The 18631-nt window shown below is 40.2% G+C and overlaps 1 protein-coding gene across 1 annotated transcript in view; it reads left to right on the top strand.

Annotated features, from left to right (window-relative positions):
* Window positions 1-1120: 1120 nt before the first annotated feature.
* The window catches only part of LOC139991015 (spondin-1), a 196266-nt gene continuing 178755 nt past the window's right edge, over window positions 1121-18631 (top strand). Inside the window, exons 1-2 of the mRNA XM_072010770.1 lie at window positions 1121-1613; window positions 12645-12879. Coding sequence (XP_071866871.1) covers window positions 12645-12879 — 235 coding nt within the window. The 5' untranslated portion in view covers window positions 1121-1613. The remainder of the gene's footprint in view (window positions 1614-12644; window positions 12880-18631) is intronic.

The raw sequence follows: 18631 nt of genomic DNA, 5'->3' as shown, positions 1-18631 counted from the left end.
TATCACGAAACACTCGCAAATCAAGATTACGTGCACAGCGTCGTTCTCGACTCATGATCGTTCCTCTTTCTTGCCACTCATCTATGTCGGGTCGAGTAATTTCGGTTAAGTAGCCCTGTGAAAAACGATCGAGGCAACCGGGTGTTCCGTTAAACAATGCTACCAACGTTATCCGATTCTTTGGGTTTGTAACATCGATCTTGTAATTTCAGCAAGAACGTGCGAAACGAGCGCGGAACCTTCGTCGAATTACCACTCTTTCTTTCTCGCGTGTGTGTCAATCCCCTCTTCCGTTTCCACTCCGTGCTTTTGACTCGTGTTTTCTCTACTCTAGTTTCATCGTAACAAAAATCATGGTACAAAATAGTGAAGTAATTGTTAAATATCGGATGTAACAATCCTTATTTTCCTTTAAGCAATTATTAAAGAAATTAGCTCTCTCTTACTTCTGTCAAAATACTAGATAGGGGCATTCGAAATGATAAAAAATTATTAGTTACATTAATTTCATAATATTCAATTTAGCGTAAGTCAAAGAGAATCGAAAACAGAAGCACGACAGCGAAGTACGTTCCTTCTATAGTTGGTATGCTGCATTTGAAATAATAAAAAGTCATTAGTTAATTTTATTTTGTTACATTTAATCTATACACGTAAATCAAAGAGAATAAATTTAACGGGGTGTGCCCGAATAGAACAGCGTCAACAATAAAGGGGTTGGGTGGCAACTAGTATTATAATTGTGTCTGGGAAATTACACCCTCGAATGTAGTGCCGTGCCGCTATAGAAACGTTTACAATTACCGCAGACAGAGTCGCAATTTCATTTTGCATAACTGAGCTCTGTCCGTGTTACGTTCGCAAACTGAGCAAAGAAAAGCGCGCATCTTTTATGCAGTGACATGAATCGTTAATACAGCCATTGTGTTCTTTATTAAAAAAACGAGGATATTATTTATCCGCCTGATTCTCCGCCGCGTCGTGCTAAGTTTCGAGTGGAAGTAAGACGCGTGCGCGGCTTCGAACCCACCAATGGTAGCGCGCGGCGCGAACGTCTCGGCCAATCGGAGCGCTCGACTGTGAACAAGCAGCTACGCGATGCACGAGTCAAGCGCCGAGTGGCGCGGTGCTCGCAGTACCGCGGCAACCCTCGAGTTAAGAGCATCGTGTTCGATGCTGTCAGTGACCCGTGCGTGAGCCGTGTCGTGAAACGTGAGAAGCTCTCCTTCCCTTTTCCTTCTCGTGGCTCGTACGCGCGACCAAATTCGTGCGCTTGCCGTGTCTGTGCGCCGCCTCTCCCTCGATATATCTATTTCTCTCTCCGGCTTTCGTTGTCGCACGCCCGGAAACTCGCGTGAATTCCGCGGTGGAACGTTTAACGGTCTGAAAAACGATTTCGCGCCATTACGTGTTCCCCTCCGTACCACGCTCGTTTTATCAACGAAAACAATCCCTTTCACGGGTAATCCTTCCGACCACGAGTTTCCCCGCGATGTCTGTGTGTGATATGTGAGTTGTGTTCTCGCCACGTTCTTCACCACTGACACTGGTCGTCCTTCTCGGAAGGAGGGAGGCAGCGACGAGCCGAAGAAACGTCAAGCATCACGAATAAGGTAAGAATCGAATGATAAATCCTTTATTAGAAGTAATTGCAAGAGTGGGAATTAGAGCGTAGGTGGCTGGGCAAGGGGGCGGGGTGTCATGCATTTAGGACTTTGTAGGTTATGTATTCATAAAAATACGCGTAGAATATAGGTGGCATGCGGATACATATCGGCAGACCGTAATTAATGGTATGAGAGTAAATAAGATGGAAATCAGGAATATTAGAATTACGTTGGATGTTTCGTTTCAAAAGAATATAATTTGAAAATTCGTCGATTACGTGTATAATATTTTTAATTAAATACGTTCAAATGCGAGTTACTTATCGCAAGTGAAACCTTAAAGAAGAACATTTTATTTTATATGTTTGACGTATGTTCACATGTAACATAACCTTTTTCCAATTGTCTATGAAAAATTAATCAAATTCACGCATACTTGGGAAGTTTTGGCATTCGATCTTTTTAAAACGAAGCTTCCAATGCGATATTCTTATTTTTGATTTTCACCTTATTTTGAGCCATAGAATCAGCCAGATTTCTTCGCGTATGCTTATATTTTATATAAAATATCCAAGATATAGTACTCGTTACGATATTTATATAATACGAATTTGTGCGAATATTTATTCGATTAAATTCCATTTCTTTAGTTCTGTTCATAAAAATATGTTTCTATACGAACATTCGCAGTTTACTCGTAACGCAAAGACGTAAATAACATTATAGAAATTACGATCAATTTTGATCTGAGATACCTATGTTGTTATACGGATTGTTGATATCCGAATTTCGTTCAACTCGGTTATACCCGAGGATCGTTGAAGGGTGGGGCGAGTGTTTACAAACGTGTGTATGTTCTCGCTGATTCTTCTATATATGCGCTTCTGTATTTTCACAATAACACGGGAAATCTGGTTGTTTTTGTTGACTAGTCGGCACGTAGTTGGTTGCGTGATATTTAACGTACTACAGAAGTAGGATACATTCGAATACGCGTAATGGAGACTATGTGGTCGCAAAAATAAAAACCGATACGCTTTTTATGACTCGCGAGTCTTTTGGTCGTCTTTCACAAACAATGCGTTCTATTACGTCAATAGGAGCTTTACGTAATATGTACTAGATCGTTACACACGAAAACTACAGCAAAAGAATATTTTAAGTCACATTGTAAGAAAACCATCTTTTATTCGATTTTCGGGTTAAATATATATCCCTACCATTTATTTAATTTTCCAACATTTATTCTACCGTATAATTTAAAAATAAAAATTTGAAATTTCAGTAGAAACTATTCGTTATATATTATTTTATTACAGACCTCTAGCGTACATCCATTCAATGCTAATGAATTATAATATATTTAAATGTTAGACTCGAAAGTTAAATCCCATAAAAATTTCCGCAGATTTATACAGGACGTTACGGAAAAATCTGCGTCAAAAATAAAAATGAATATTTTTAGTGGGTCCATTTATAGCTATGAAATATACCTTATTTATTGTCTCTAAATCGATCGATACACGCGTGAAAGTAAAAACAACTAACTTGAGAAAAAGGATAGCCCCAGTAATGAATATCATTAGATGAAACACGAGCGAATAGCGGAAGTGTACGGGTGCGCGTGATGTTCTGCGGTAGATTTGTGGATTTGTTGCCGGAGGTTTGTAACCTGAAACAATTACGCCCCAAATGGGGCGTCCTACGTGCATGCCTCTGTCAATAAACTCTATAGTTACCGTATTATCGTCGCGTATGAGGCGCTTACGGTTCGAAATTCAACAAAAGAGAATCCAACAACCTTAAAAAAAAAAAAAAAAAAAAGGAAAAAATCATTAACGGCACGATAGCTCTACTTGCAATTTTCGACATTTTTCCTCGTAATTGTTGGGTAGTCCAGCTTCGAGCAACATTCTTCTTTTTCCTACCCTCGTTTTCGAAAGTTCGGAGAGCGAAAGTTTGTTTTCGTAATAATTTTCATACCGCTGGAAGCGTAATTGCCCCAGTTTCTCACCCTTTAAATCGTTCGAACACACAACAATGTCGCGAAACGTTTCTCGGTTGTCCATGGAAAAACGAACGTCGATCGTTGGTTACGTAGGCTTTAGACGATTATCGAGCTTTGATACTCCAAAAAGGAACACGAGTGGTTTCAGGAACCTGGCGTATTGTGTCGATACAGGGTGTCGAGGGATTTAATAGCCAAAGTTTGCGAGTGTAGTTGCTCATGGAAGTATTGGTGCGTCTGTAAGAATTTCTTATGGATATTTTACGCGTATTATACGAAACATTTCGAAATTTCATTGGCATTACAACGAGACTCTCCTATCGTGATTGTATTGATATTGATAATTTAAAATGAATCTAAAACTGTATATAAAAGTCAGAAAATATAGTACAAGTATTTAATAGAGATCAATTTTGATTTCTCTTTGTTTCGGTGCACGAATCAGTTATTAATATCGTGATATCATTACGTGTATTAATGACTCGACGTACTTCCACTTAAAAGTCTTACAATACCAAACTGGTTTTAATAAACCAAACTTCTATTTCTATAGAACATATAAATGATAAACGTTGGTTGTTACACTCTAGGACACCCTGTACACGTACGTATCGTGAAAAAGTATCCGAGAAATTGAGAATTTGACGAGACGAAAGTTGATTAATCGAACGGAAAGCACGGAGTCGAGTTTGAACGTTTTCTACGAGTAGCGCCAGGTTAACGCGATTGTTAATGCTTCTGAACAACGATCGATCATTTTATCGTGGAAATAACAACATTAGAGATACGGCAGGCTTATAACTTTAATACGCGTTCACCAATCAAACCATCCATCTCGATATTTTTCAAGAGATATACTGCAGGCGTTCGATTTCACGTTAACGTGATTATTAATCGATTCTCAATCAATTATTTCCCTATTGGAAATTATAATATATTCGCCGGAATGCAACTCTCCGCTGTGGCTCTCATTACCATTTCCCCATTTAATTATCGAGAATGTATTAATTAATTGTTATCATTGTTAATTCATTCAGCCGGTCTCCCATGATTATTCACGTACGTTCACTCATCTACGTCTTTTCATTTTTCCTATCAACGATATTATATCTCATTATGAACAATTACGTACGGCCATTCGTACTGCTCTTGCAAACTCATAGAAATTCAAAAAATTCAGCCGGCAAAAAATACTTGTTCGTATGGTAAATTAGTCGAATAATTAGCGAATAATGTTGCAAAAACCACGGAGGGCTAACTGAAACCGCACTCGTCAGACATCTCTCACTCTTATAATCGCATATAATAATCGTGAAAATTTGTCTCTTCCAATTCGTAGACGGAAAGTTTCCTAATACGAAGGGGTTTGGCGGAAAGATAACTTCTTCTTCGGAAAGAAACGTTTCAATTTGTCTCGGAATTCTTCGAGAGTCGAAGGAAGCAACGATACTTCTTGCTGCGCGGCATCGCTTTAAATAATGTTTGAATAAAAAGCTCGAAAAAGTTTTTCGGTTAGACTTACTGCTCGAAGCAGGATTTACAACGAAGGGAGAGAATAACCAACCATCCACTGGCTCGTCTGCCATGTAGTCGAGGCAATAATAAAGTGAGACGTCGATGAGGGTGCGGGAACCGGAAGCGAGAAGTGAAAGGAACAGCGAGGAAGACGAAGTTGCTCTCTCTCTCTTCCTCTCTCTGGATATTCAATTTCAATCGGATTCCTTGAGAGCTTCATCCCTAGAAAATCTGTTACAAAAGTTCGGTTTGCGACGCGGACGAACGAAGCAGACCGATTTCGACCGCTTCCACTTGGACGGGGGTGTGTTTTAAAAGTACACGAGAGGAGGTAGAACTTGTTTCCCCTTTTCTTTCGACGAGTCGTTAACTTTGCTCGAAAGCATAACCCATCCTCGGTCTTGACCCTTCTTCTTCCTCTTCTTCTTCTTCTTCTTCTTTTTTTTTTTCCTATTCTAGTTTTACTCCGATGTGACTGCTGTTTGTCGGGGAACACGTGTTTAGAAATGTTCGGAATGTTTCTGGATGAGCTACACCGTGATTTAGAAGTATGTGGATACTTGGGTGGATTTTTATTAACGATATATATTATGTTTGTTACCAAAGAACGAATATTACCAAGATTAATTACCACAAATTAATTAGAAAACGATGATCAAAAGTAGTAGTTAATATTTTCTCGCGAAATCGATAAACCGTAGGAAACTTGAATTCTTCGTTCTAAACGTCGACTCGTATCGTAAAATGATACGTTAAAAATGAATATAGAAATATAGAAATCGTAGACTTAAACAATTTAAAAAACGTACGATGGTATCTCTAGTGGTCCAATTTAGAAGAATCTTTTGTATGTTATCTACGGCTTGTCAAGCAAACGAGCTGTCCAGTTATGAAAACCAGATGCTTCCTTTTCCACGATATCTCGGATATATCGGTTCAGGATTTCACTTTTACTATCGCGTTTTTTGAAAAGTTCGCATAAATCAGCGCTGACGATGCATAAGCTTGCGGCCAAGCTGAAATATCGTGTTCCGAAGAGCGTACGAATACACGTAGTCTCGATCGTTTTATGACCGACAGAATGGTGCCAGAATTGTGCCAGAATTTTTCGTTTTATTCGTTGGTAGAAAAGCACCGTCGTCTCCCGGAAGTCCGCGCGTATATACAGCCCCGCGCTGTCCTGGAGCATAGAACCATCGTTTAAATTTATGTAAAATCTGCTCGCGGCCAACGCTGAAAGAGAAAGAGAGAGACGTTGCAGCTGCTTTTCATTATTTACGAGCCAACAAGTAATCGCGTTCACGACAACTTGTTGCTTACTAGAAAACTCTGAACTTGGCGGCCGCGGGACCATCGGTTCGTTTGTTCGCCAAGGTAATCGCGTGGTATCGCGCGCACGCGAGATTTCCTCTTCGATTTGCGCGATTAACCGTGGGATTAGTTTTCGATTGCACGCCAGAGAACAATTCCCGCGACGAGAACCGACTGATACTCTGGTGGAAGAATCGTCTGTGACTTCCATCGGTGCAACTCTCCTTCGTTGAGTTTATCTTTTCCAACGTTTAAACATTTAGCTATTTACGCTCATGGCATGTACAGCTACAGCGTTGTCGTGTGAAGCGAAAAGGGCGTATCTGCAACTTTGTCCGGTTGTTAAATATTACGAGCCATTTTTCTTCAACTTTTGACCAGATACGCCTATTTGAATTAACGCAATATCCCACAGTAGTATCCCTGCTGTTTGATAATTTCGAGATTTTAGCTGTTGATCTTTACAGGCTTAAGCAACATTTTGTATTAAAATATATGAATATTACAGGGAAGAAACATGATTAATTATACCTTCTGGCTGTTATAGAAAAGCAATTATGGTATTCCGCTATTTATTTATCCCTGAATATTTTAAAACTATCGATTGTCGCAACGGTACTTTTACATATTTCATACATTTCCAGATTGATTGTTAATTCGTCCAGTATAATTACGACTATCGTATCTCGTTACTGTACTAATGAAATTTCAAAGAGTTACGCACAATGCGTATAACATATTCGTAAAAATTGTCTATAGTAAATGTTCAATTACTTTCGTAAGCCACTGTGCGTATAATATTTATAAACAAAAAGAGAGTATGAATAAAAGATGAATATGACGATAAAAGAAATCGCAGCAATGTCCTTTGGCGTGTTATTCGTCGTCCGTTAGCAAAATAAATTTCCTAATATCGTGATTATTCGATATCCGATGTTCCCCTTGACGCTGATTCAGATTGAAACAAGCGAACCAAACAATCGTCTTCGGATTGAATTAAAGACAAACGTTGGATGATAAATTGGAACGGGGAGCTGTTTTCGTTGCTCGGACTTTTCGTGCGTTTTCTCGAACGTTCTTCTTCGATATAAGTTAAGGACCAGAAATTGGGTCAATGGTGTCGACGGACAAACGGTCCGACACGTAAGCGAAATCCGGCTCTCGTCCGGCAATGTTCGCGCTACGGAATATTCCAACGACGGAGGGTAATGAGACGCAACGAAATGCGAGGAAAAAATACGAGGGAGAGGAAAGCGAGCCGACGAGAAAGCCGAAAGCGTGAGAAAGAGGGTAGTTTTCGGTTAGGTGGATCTCTGTAGCAAGAGTCCACAGTCGTGGGAACCTCTTTGTCCGGTGACAGTAAACGACGTACGACTTGGCTGGTGAAATAACGTCCTCGTACTTTCGTTTATCCTGGCACGAAAATGTTCTCAGATGTACAAATAACGCAGAAGCAAGAGAGCATCTGTCCTAAATTTCCGAAACAAATGTTAATTTTTTATTTTTCAGACACTCTGCGAGTTAACGTTAGATCAGGTTTTGCATTTCCGAGATCGAGATAAACGATGTAAACGTGATTTCATTTTTAAAACTGGTGAACAGAAAAAAAAAAAAATGAAGTTTCATAAGGTCTTGAGGAAATAATAGAGTAATATTAAATGAACGTTTAAAATTAACGATCACATATGTACATTTCAACGATAAAAATTCATACTAACATTCTCGGGTTTGATCTCGGATGGACGTTAAAATCAAAAAATCAACAAGGACCAGCTTATCTTGTTCTTCTCGCGTGATCATCGTGCGCTATTTGTACCGTGTCTGTACATGTACGATTCATACTACTGAAAAAGTTAAATAAAGGAGAACTAACACGCAAAGAATTATTCGTTCGAGTAACTTTTTTAATTCTGTAATTGATAATTCTTATAAATTTGAAATAATGGAACTAGTTAGTCGTTGGAAGATCGCATTGAATCAAATTACTTTGATCAACTAAACGATGTTTGAAAGAAATGAACCGTGCGCGGCTCAACTTTTATTTGAATAAACGACACTTCATATATACCAAGCTAATACTTAAATACATTTTTCCTTTATATCAGGAGAAGACTTTTATAATTCATATCCCGCGGAGAAGAAATAATTTTTAATCAGCGTGGCCGCATAACGATTATCGTTCGATTTATCAGAGCAGCCGGATTTTTCCGCGACACGGCAAGGTGCATTTAATTTGCATCCCGCCGGGAGAGTTTCATTATCATTTTTGTTCCTCTATTAGCCGGTTAATTAGTGTTCAATGAATATTTTTAATAACGTGGAATCCGTTTGGAACTCGGTGAACCGTTAGCCTCGTGATTTTACACCATTTTAGTTTTATTCCCTGTTAACGTAAAACGAAATTCATTTTTTTTTTTTTTTTTTCGTGATATCGACGTTGCTTAGATTATACCCTCGTGGATACAGAGGTTTTAATGTCATCGTTACTTTATTATAGTTTTCAATACAATATATTGACTGTAAAACCATCCAAAAATTGTTAATTTTTATAAGTTATATATTTATAGCATATATTCTTATACCTTAATGTATTAGGTTGTCGGAAAAGTGTCTTTCTTCCACAGACACGTCTTTTACGACAACGCATCTTTGTACAAACGCGAAACCTAATCCGTCGAACGTTGCGATCTTTAGTTTGATAGAACAAAATGGATCATACGTGATCGGATAAAATAATATAAAACGAGAAACGTTGGGCATCCATTATTTCCTTATAAAACGAAAGAAACTTCTCGGACGACCTAATAATAAGAAACAAAGTCATTGGTCAAAGAAAAACGCACAACGAAAATCATATACGAAGCGTATTATCGCGTTTCTTGTTAACAAAAACTTCGTCTGGAAAAAGTCAAATATCGCGCGTACACACTTCCAGAGACAAGTCGCTGTAGAAAAAGTTGCCTCTGGCAGTGGACAAACGCGTAGATAGAGACGTCTCTAGACAGCATCGAGGACCGCGTCAGTTTTATTTTAGTTTCTTAGTGAGAAAGTAATTACTTAGTTTCCTCTGATTTGGCAACTGGTTGCCGGGAAAACGTGGTGGAACTTTCGGATGTATGCGGTTCGTTAACGAGTTGTGTTAATACGCCAGCCGCTCGGTCACTCGGTTTATTTGTGTTTGTGAAGCGAATTAACACGCCAACCAACTCGTTTCAAACTTTTGCTACTTGCACGACCGACAGATAGAAAGATTTCGTCGGTTTTTAATACGAACCACCCGACTTCGAGATCCGCTTGCAATCCCGTACACGTAGTTTGTTTTACTGTTTTTCAAGGAAATCTTATAATTGCTTCAAATCGAGTATTTCGATATTTAAAATCCGATATACATCGTCGCACGTCGACCATAAGTATCGCAGCATCTGCTCGTTACATTTATTGGAAAACTCTGGCGAATTTTATTTTATTTCGCACTGGATTGTTGGTAAAGTTTTATAACGCTTTTGATAATTACTATGTGCGTCCTGTAATTGATTTTTGTATTTGATATTTGAATTGTAAGAAGATTATTTTATTATGAATTTTAGCAAAATGTAATCTCTCTCTCGTTAAACTGAAATAAATTTTGTCCCTAGTTAACGTGTTTTATTCGATAAAATATATTCGATAAAATATGGAAATATTCGTGTTCTTTAAATACACGTAACAATTCGAATAGACTTTGGTGAGGCACTATGCAAGTACGTATTATACCTGATCCTACCGTTAAACGAGATACAAAGATTTTCCTCTTGGTTTATATCGGACGGTTTTTTCGAAAGCGTTCCAAACGTAGAATTTGCGTCGAGATTAGCATTCTATTCGATTTTATTAGTCTTACGAGAGTTATTTAATCGCCACTTGATTACGATGTTTAAACAACGTATGCTATGGCGCGAGATTGAAAAAGTTTTGCGAGTGAAATGCAAACAGGACGATATGCTTTTTCTCGGTAATCAAACATGGAAAACCGTGGATAAATTGCGCGCTGTTCGTTCATCTTTTCATTTTCTATTTATAATAATCGTATCAACCATGACGCGCTATTTCGCAAATTTTCCGCGACCTCGTTGTTACTTTGACTCCTAGGGCGAAATAAAAAAAAAAAAAAAAAAAAAAGAATAAAAGAGAAACGCCCGAAACAGGAAATTGTAATTACTGTTCCGGTTTAGGAAATTAAAATATTTTCGAGAAATTTCCGAACGCGCGATTGAAATTTCCATCGACGTTTATTCACTCGTAAACGTTACTGCATATTTTCACATTGTCGGAATATTCGCGATTCTGCTTCTGACAGTGTATTCGTGTATTTTGAATACTTTAACACGATGTCCGTGCTGCGAACGCCCAAATCACGCTTTAGCACTTCGAAAAAGAAATTACTTTGCAAACAGGCAGGCTTTTTAATTGGCAGGATTATTCGATTTTCTATCAACTTCGCTATACCAACCGCATGAAAACGCTTGTGACACGATCAACGCGTAAATGATGTCTCTCCTCCTAGTGAAACTATGGATGTTCCATTTCATCCGGCTATTTCTTCACGTTGCTGACAAACTCGAACGCCTTCTCACCTAACTTGTAGCTTTGCTACTCCATAAAAATTTCCTGAAGAACTAAACTGAAAAGTACAACTTAGAGTAGTCCTCGAATCCCTTTGAAAAAAGTTCCAAGTAGCCTGTTTTTATTCTTGTTGCTAGCGCTTTGACAACGCTTATTTTTCAATGTTTCAATCGATGTTCGGAGAAAGTTGTGTTTTGGCCTAAGATACGACGATCGTTCGCACGTTTGTTTAGTAAAAAATTATTTCCAAAAAAATCGTATCGTTATTTAGTAAAAAGAATTAGCGGCATCAATTACTATAGAATTATCTTAAGCGTAATAAACGTTAAACGCGATTTCTGCGAATATCGAGATTCATTATCATAAGGGACAAACGATTGTTTAAACACTTTTGTGATTTCTGCGAGATGTGTACTCGCACTAAATATCTCGCAATTTCTACCTACGTTTTCATGTTGAACGGTACTAAACTTTGCCGATATGATTACGACAGTTTGCTCTCGTTACGATGTTAATGAATGTTTAAAATATTTCGTATACCACGAATAACATACACGTGCGTGTAAAACGTATCTACAAGTGTCGGAATGTTTTCACGGACCTGTGTACAAGAGGGTAATTACTGGAAAATCCATGAGTATTTACAGCAAGGTAGAGTAGGGTGGCGTGGACCGGCGGAAAATCACACGTCGTGAAATTTGGACGAGTAGCAGCGGCGACGAGCGATCGGAAGCGAATCGAATGCGATTTGAATTTTGAGTACACTCGCGAATCTGCATATGTAAACACCGCGGCCGCGTCTCTGCACACCGGCCTGCGATAGCATCGCCGATTCCAAAACGTTTTCCCGCGCGTACGTGCAATCATGCCACCTATACAATGTGCCCCGTTCGTTGAACGAGACGATTCCGTAGGTGTTCATTATTAAAGCAGCAGCGCAAGCTCACCGAAAAAGCCCCGGTTACATTCGCTCGTGTACCGTGTAACGGACGATTTTTGGTTTGCATTCACCCTTTCCCCGCCTTTGTGATGCCGCGTAGCTTTATTGCACCAACGAATATCATCGCGTTGCAAACCCCTAGATATTGCAATTAAGAGCGAAACAAGCTGCCGTAATTATTATTTGTAGTTTGGTTAATGACGTGAAATTATCTCTCTTTCTCTCGTGAAACGTTGCTTGGTTTTGTAATAACGAAGGATATTTCTGATCGATGACGAGTTTCTCTGTACAAGGTTCCACCGGAATCAACATCCTGCGTCAATTTCACGTAGAATTTTCCCGTACGTAGCAATATATGTATACGCTCGGGACGCGAGGACAATTCGTTCGCTACGGTGTAATTGCGAGAAACACGTCGATCGATCCAGCCTCCGATCGAAAGATCGTCGGGATTGAAAGCCGCTTGAAATTTACATCGCACGTCGGACTTTGCGACCGTGTGATTCCGCGCGCGTATGCTCGTCCATGTTCCTTTTTTATCGAACGTTATGAAGCATTTAGTTAGCACTGGCGTGGGAAATGGGTAGTCTTTAGTAAGTTTTCTTAGTAATTCTCGATGTATCGTAACGAGTGTTTGATATTTTCTTTGTGATGTTGATAGATGTTTCACGGGACGTGGCTGCAGTGGTCGACGCTGCTGTTGCTGCTGCTAGGAACGCGACTGCTGTTCGTGGTCGCCCAATGTGGATCGTTCGCTCAGGATAGACAGGAAAGAGAGGACAAACAGGATAAACTGGCGCTGTACAAAGTCACTTTAAGGACTTACTGGTCGAGGGCGCGATTTCCACGACATTATCCGGAATGGAAACCACCGGCGCAGTTCGGCAAACTAATCGGTGAGTCAATTTAAACGTGTTTTCTAACGGATATTCCAAAATATTTCTCCACGTCCATGTAGTCTAGGAAAAATTCGTATTAACATTTTCATAGCGTAGCGCAAAGACAGTTCTGCCAAGCTGTCAAATGTAATATTACAAATTTTATGAAATCAAAAAGAATAGAAGATGTTTCATGATGTTTATACGATAAATTTATCATTTACGTATTCAATTTACATTTTTAAATTATGGAAATACTTTTTGTTCCTTCTATTCGTACAATGGGCTTGTGTAATATGCTCTTCTAATTGATATCGATTTAATTGATTTTTTGTAACTCGACGAAATAATAATTTACTGTATTTGTAGTTTCTTTAATAACGTTGCGTTTACCCAACTTTTACACGTTATTCCACCGGTACGTAATGAATTAAGGAATGTCCCGATTGTGTTATTATAAAATATTTTAACGTGAAATCTCCAGGATAAAGAATTAATTAATTTTTAAATTGTTCGTTCTAAATTCTTCGCGTTGTCGCATTGCGAAACGATTCAACGCGATACAAAACGAAGAAAAGAATTTGAACGCGATTCTATTAGCAAGAATACCATTCTTGGAAGAATCAATTAACGAACGAAGACGTTCGAACTTTAGTCGAGATTCGAGAAAATTCGTAGAATCATCTCGACGTCGAGACTCGTGGAAATTCGTTCCGCACGGTTTCGATGATCGGCGAATACTTATTTCTGAGCCGTGGCGCATTTCGAGCAACGTCAGCCAGCGGAACACGCCATTTCCGAGGTTTATTCTCTTCGACCTCCTTTCCCAGCCGACGTGAGAAACGATAATTGGAGAAGTTGGAAATTATCGGACGTCGACGCGTATGTCGTCGTTTCCAACGATGTCGGAGCTTTCCTCTGTCGCCTGATATACCGAATCTCGTAACAACACCGCGTCATCTACCACGCTTATTTCGGATTTTCTAAGACCATTACATATTCTTTTTTTTTTTTTTTTTTTTTTTTTTTTTTAGAAAAAGAAACGCAAGATAGACTTAAAAATTAATTTTCATCATATTATATTAATATCGCTGTGTATATTTTATCTTCTAGACCGCAATCGTTGCAACATCTTCTACGCTATTCTTTTCTTTAAAAATAATTTTTGAAGAATTTTTATTCAAATACTTTTTATAACCATTATACAACACAATTTATCCAACAAATGTGTCGACTATAAATACCTTTATGCGTAATGTAGTCTCGACGTTCTCTTATTTTCTAATTTACAAGATTATATCGCGTATATCGAATGCCAAGTTACACAATGTTTCCCCGGCAACAAGCAGTTATCGAATAACAAATCAGGTGAAATTTTCGTAACAATAATCGAACGACAGGTTGCGTAAAATTTTCCCAACAACGCGTTAAATAAATCTCCAAATACCTGTTTCTTCTATTCGCTTTAATTTCCCAGAATTCCACCCACGGATACCTATAACACTCGCGCGTTGTAAAATTCAACGAGACCGTTTCAATCGCGACGCAATCCACCGTCGAGAAAGAAATTCTCGTCTTTATGCGGGTTGGTAGCGCGATCCAGGGGGCGGAAGGGCGTTGTAGTCGGTCCATAAACAAGGGGAATATTTCAGATGGTAATGCGAGCGCGGGAACAGGTGTCGTGACTCCCTGACGGTCTATAAATTTTCCTGGCGCCTCGTAACTCCGCGCGGTTTCGCACTTTCGATTCGTTGCTGTGACCACCACGCACCATCCGACGAGATCGAGGGTGGTTTGGTAAGCGTGGCGGGTGGGTAGGAAATCGAGGGTCGAATAAATCCGCGAAGCACGTTGGTTCGCGAAGGGAAACGTCAAATTCGAATTAGAAAGGCACGCGGCGTTCGGGGAAATTCAATTTCACTTTAAAGACCGTCCTCGTATTCACGCTGAGTAAACGTCTAGGGTTTGGAATACGGGGGATGAAGCGAGCCAAGGGTCACGAAAGCGAGAGGAGCGCGAGGTGGAAAGCGAAGAAGAAAACTGAAAAGAGAAAAGGCGAGGATATGCGGGGAATGCGAATGCGCGCGGCATTTTGTTTTACGCTCGTAGAAAGAACTCGTGAGTCGTTAGAACTCGTCGAATTTCCACCTTCGAACGGATGCGAGCGTTTCGCGGAAAGTTGCCGTGTCATCCGCCGAATTTGCCGCTTGTATTCGTTAAGACGACGACTCGTCGATTTTACGCGGAAATTCGACCGGTTGACTCTCCGTGTCTTCTCCGTCGTTGTCGAGCAGGCTAAACCGCCGTGTAACGCGGTTAAGAATCGCTGCGATGCTCGTACAACGCGTTGAAAAATTGCTACGGCTTTTGCGTAGCGTGGCGGATATTATGAATTTCAGAGTGAGGCAGAAATAGAATAGGTCGTTACTCGCGTAGGAATTTTTCTCTTGATAAGTATGCTTCGTACATACGTGTACTTCCGTTCGGATATTCGGTTACAAATGAAGACGACGAGTGAAAAACGTAATAAATGATATTGTCTGTTTCTTTATGCAAGAATAATTCAGATATCGAACTCGCTGTCGATCGATTTCACGCGAAAACTATCTTTCCGTTTGCCACAAAACAACGAATTAATTATACATCTTCGCGCTTGATAATTCTGCTTCAGTTTTTTGCGCTCATCCTAATAATTTATTCACGAAGAAGAGCGACGAGATTTAGTTTCATGCTGGCTGTATAAAATCGCATGCAGCGGTATACAGTCAACGTTCGCTACATTGTTGCAACTACGCTTCGGCGTGTCTGACCACGAGCGCCCACAACTACTGTCTCTCCATTCTCCAAGCGTACGATCAAAGCGAGGCCTATTTTCTCTTCGTTTCCTGGCATTACAAAAGCAATTAAAAGAAACTTCCGGAAAGGAAGCTGGAACTGGGTCACGTTTTCCTTTGCGGACGGGCAGAAGAGAAAATAGAAGGTGCTAGCGGTAGTACGCGACTAGCGATAAACATCGAAGAGGTTGCGAAGGATAAAAAGAAAGGGAAGGGGAGCGAAACTCGAAGTCGTTGCGAACACGGCTACAAAACGTAATCGAAAATCCTTTACGACGATTCGTCGTACGACGGGCATTTTTAGCTATCAAGGAAGGTTCTCTCTCTCTCTCTCTCTCTCTCTCTGCTTTCCGCATTCCGCAGAAACTCGACGAGAAAACCTTTCCAGGATATATCCTGCGTATACAGACGAACGGGCACGTTCGATCGTTAACGGGCGACTAATGGAATGGAATTCGCATCCAGATCGTCGGTTCCATCTCTCGACCTTCGACTCCACCTCCGCAATGGGGGTTGCTCTTTTCTTTCTCCTCTCGTTTTCCTTCACCCCCTTGCTACCCGAGAAATCGTAAAATCGGCACCGATGTTCGCGTTGTTTTCCTCCCTGCAATCCCTAGCCTGCTAGACTTAATTCGATTTTTCCATTCCTAATCCTTCTCTTTTTTTTCTTCTCGTTTTCTTCGATCGGTTTTAACGTGTTCCAACTTCTCGTTCGTATTTTATTTGTTTTTCTCTTTGTCTTCTATCGCGAAAGAACGTGTCCTTTCGTACGACGGTGGTATCTTCACGCTGGTTGAGGTGGAAATGATAAGAACGTTACCGCGTGTCTGTACTGTAGCGATCTGGTTGGAAATATCGACAGTCACGTAGACTATTGCTGTATTTCTTGGGATATTGTCTTGGTTAGATAGAGGCCGGCTCTCGCATTAGCCGAGATATTTCGTCGAAGCGAATTCAGGAAATTGTCGTTGCCAGAAATACGCGAAACGCGAACGCCCAAGTGCCTCTGTACAGAAATTAATAAAACATCCTTCCGATCCGTAGCTAGTCTTTATTTAATCGAGAGATCGTTGGATTCTTTTATCGGAGTGTGTTCGATCGATAATTCTCAGCTTGGAAGAAATAATTTCATTCCAGATATCCCAGGCGCGAGAGAATCTTTGTTTTCTAAATCACTCTTGTTACCGGATCGTTATTAGATCACACTTATTTTACATTTCCCGCGTGAATCTTCTGCAACCTGGAATTCGCGCAATACCTACTCTATTTTCCATCAGCCAGTCAGAGTTATGTGCAGGAAAATCCAAAAATCGTTGTCTCGTTAATCCGCTGCATACGCTTGGTGACGGAATTCTCGAGTGGTTGAATTTTAGCTGGCAAAAAGGCTCATCGCATATTCACGCGGGTTTCCGGATCGAAGAAATCTTTGACGACGCGAGAAAATCTAGACACACGGTGGAAGAGTACGTAGAGAAGAAAATACAGAGGCTAAGGAGAGGAGAGAGAACGCTTTAGACCGAGGAGTTTTCTCTTCTGTGGACGCTCCAAGGGCCGCTTCTAATTATTCTTCTCTCGAGACACCCGCAGCGCGCACGGTGTTCTCGTTATTTTTTTTTTTTTTTTTTTATTTATAGTCGGGGAGCTACGGTTTGGAGCTAGCGCGAAGCGGAAGGACAGAGACGGGTGGATAGAGCGAAGAGTCGAGTAGCGAGCTAGTGGAAAGAGACACGTAGAAAGAACGAGAGAGACTCAGGGTGTGCCCGAGAGCGAAGGAGCCGTAGGTAAAGAGGAGAGGTATTTTTAGCCTGAACCGAGAGAGTCGGGCTTCTCGTTTTGCTCCCGTTTCCTCGTCTCTCCTTTCTCGTGTACCAGCTGCGCTCGAATCGACGCTGAAAAGCAACAGAATCGGGAAAAAATGATGCACTTAGCGGCGCGTTTCGCGACGCTGATATATCCGTGTGTTGCGCGCTCGTCTCTCCCGTTTAATTTTCACCGAGACCCTCGTTTTTCTCGCCTGTGTAAAATATTTCGATCTAACGAACCGCTCTGTTCTTTCTTTTTTTTTCTTTCTTTTTTTTTTTTTAGCCTTCCTTTCCTTTATCGACAAAATTGATCACGCTCGTAGATCGTTAGAATAATTGTTTCTCGATATATGGTAAAACCTGTGTGACGAATGGCGTCGACCGATTCTACTTACAGTTGGAGAATACTCCACGGTCAGGTGTTATTGTTGCTGCTTTCTCTTTTATCCAGAAAATTGATCACGCTCATAGATAGTTAGACTAATTGTTTCTCGATATACGATACAGACTGTCTGCCAAGGTAGCATCCGATTCTACTTGCGATTCGAGAATACTTCGCGACGAGCTCCATTATAGTTGTTTTTCTTTATCGAGAAAGTTGATCGTTCTCGCGGGTCGTTGGAATAATTGTTTTTTAGTTTATGGTAACGACTGTCCGACAAGATGTCGGCCGGTTCTACTTGCAATTGGAGAATACTACGCGGCGAAATATATTATAGTTGTGCGCGTTCTGTAGTCGGTCTCGAGCTCTTCCATTCGAGAATCGAAGGTACTAAACGCGTGACAAGTTCCGTGGGCGGGAAAAACATCACCGAGCAATTTTTAGTCCACGAGATTCCACGACCCTCTTCCTGTTTCTATGAGAAGATACATCTCTGGTCGTAGTCGTATACAGGGTGGCCCACAAATTAGTCACCACGATATTGCGGCTGGATTTGACAAAACCGATTACGTAGAAACTAATTTATATCGTTGTGTTACGTATCGGCGATGGAGTTCTAAATTACAGTTCAAAAACAAGTTATATCCATTTTGTATCAGATAATCGAAACGACGCACGTTATTATAACAATACCGAACTCGTTTTCTATTTTAAAATTAATTAAATTTTTATTTTATAAAAAAAAAAAAAAG

The sequence above is a fragment of the Bombus fervidus genome, chromosome 9, assembly GCF_041682495.2.
Source record: "Bombus fervidus isolate BK054 chromosome 9, iyBomFerv1, whole genome shotgun sequence".
In the NCBI taxonomy this organism is placed as follows: Eukaryota; Metazoa; Arthropoda; class Insecta; order Hymenoptera; family Apidae; genus Bombus; species Bombus fervidus.
The sequence above is the reverse complement of the archived record's forward strand: the minus strand, read 5'-3'. Positions and strand labels throughout refer to the sequence as shown.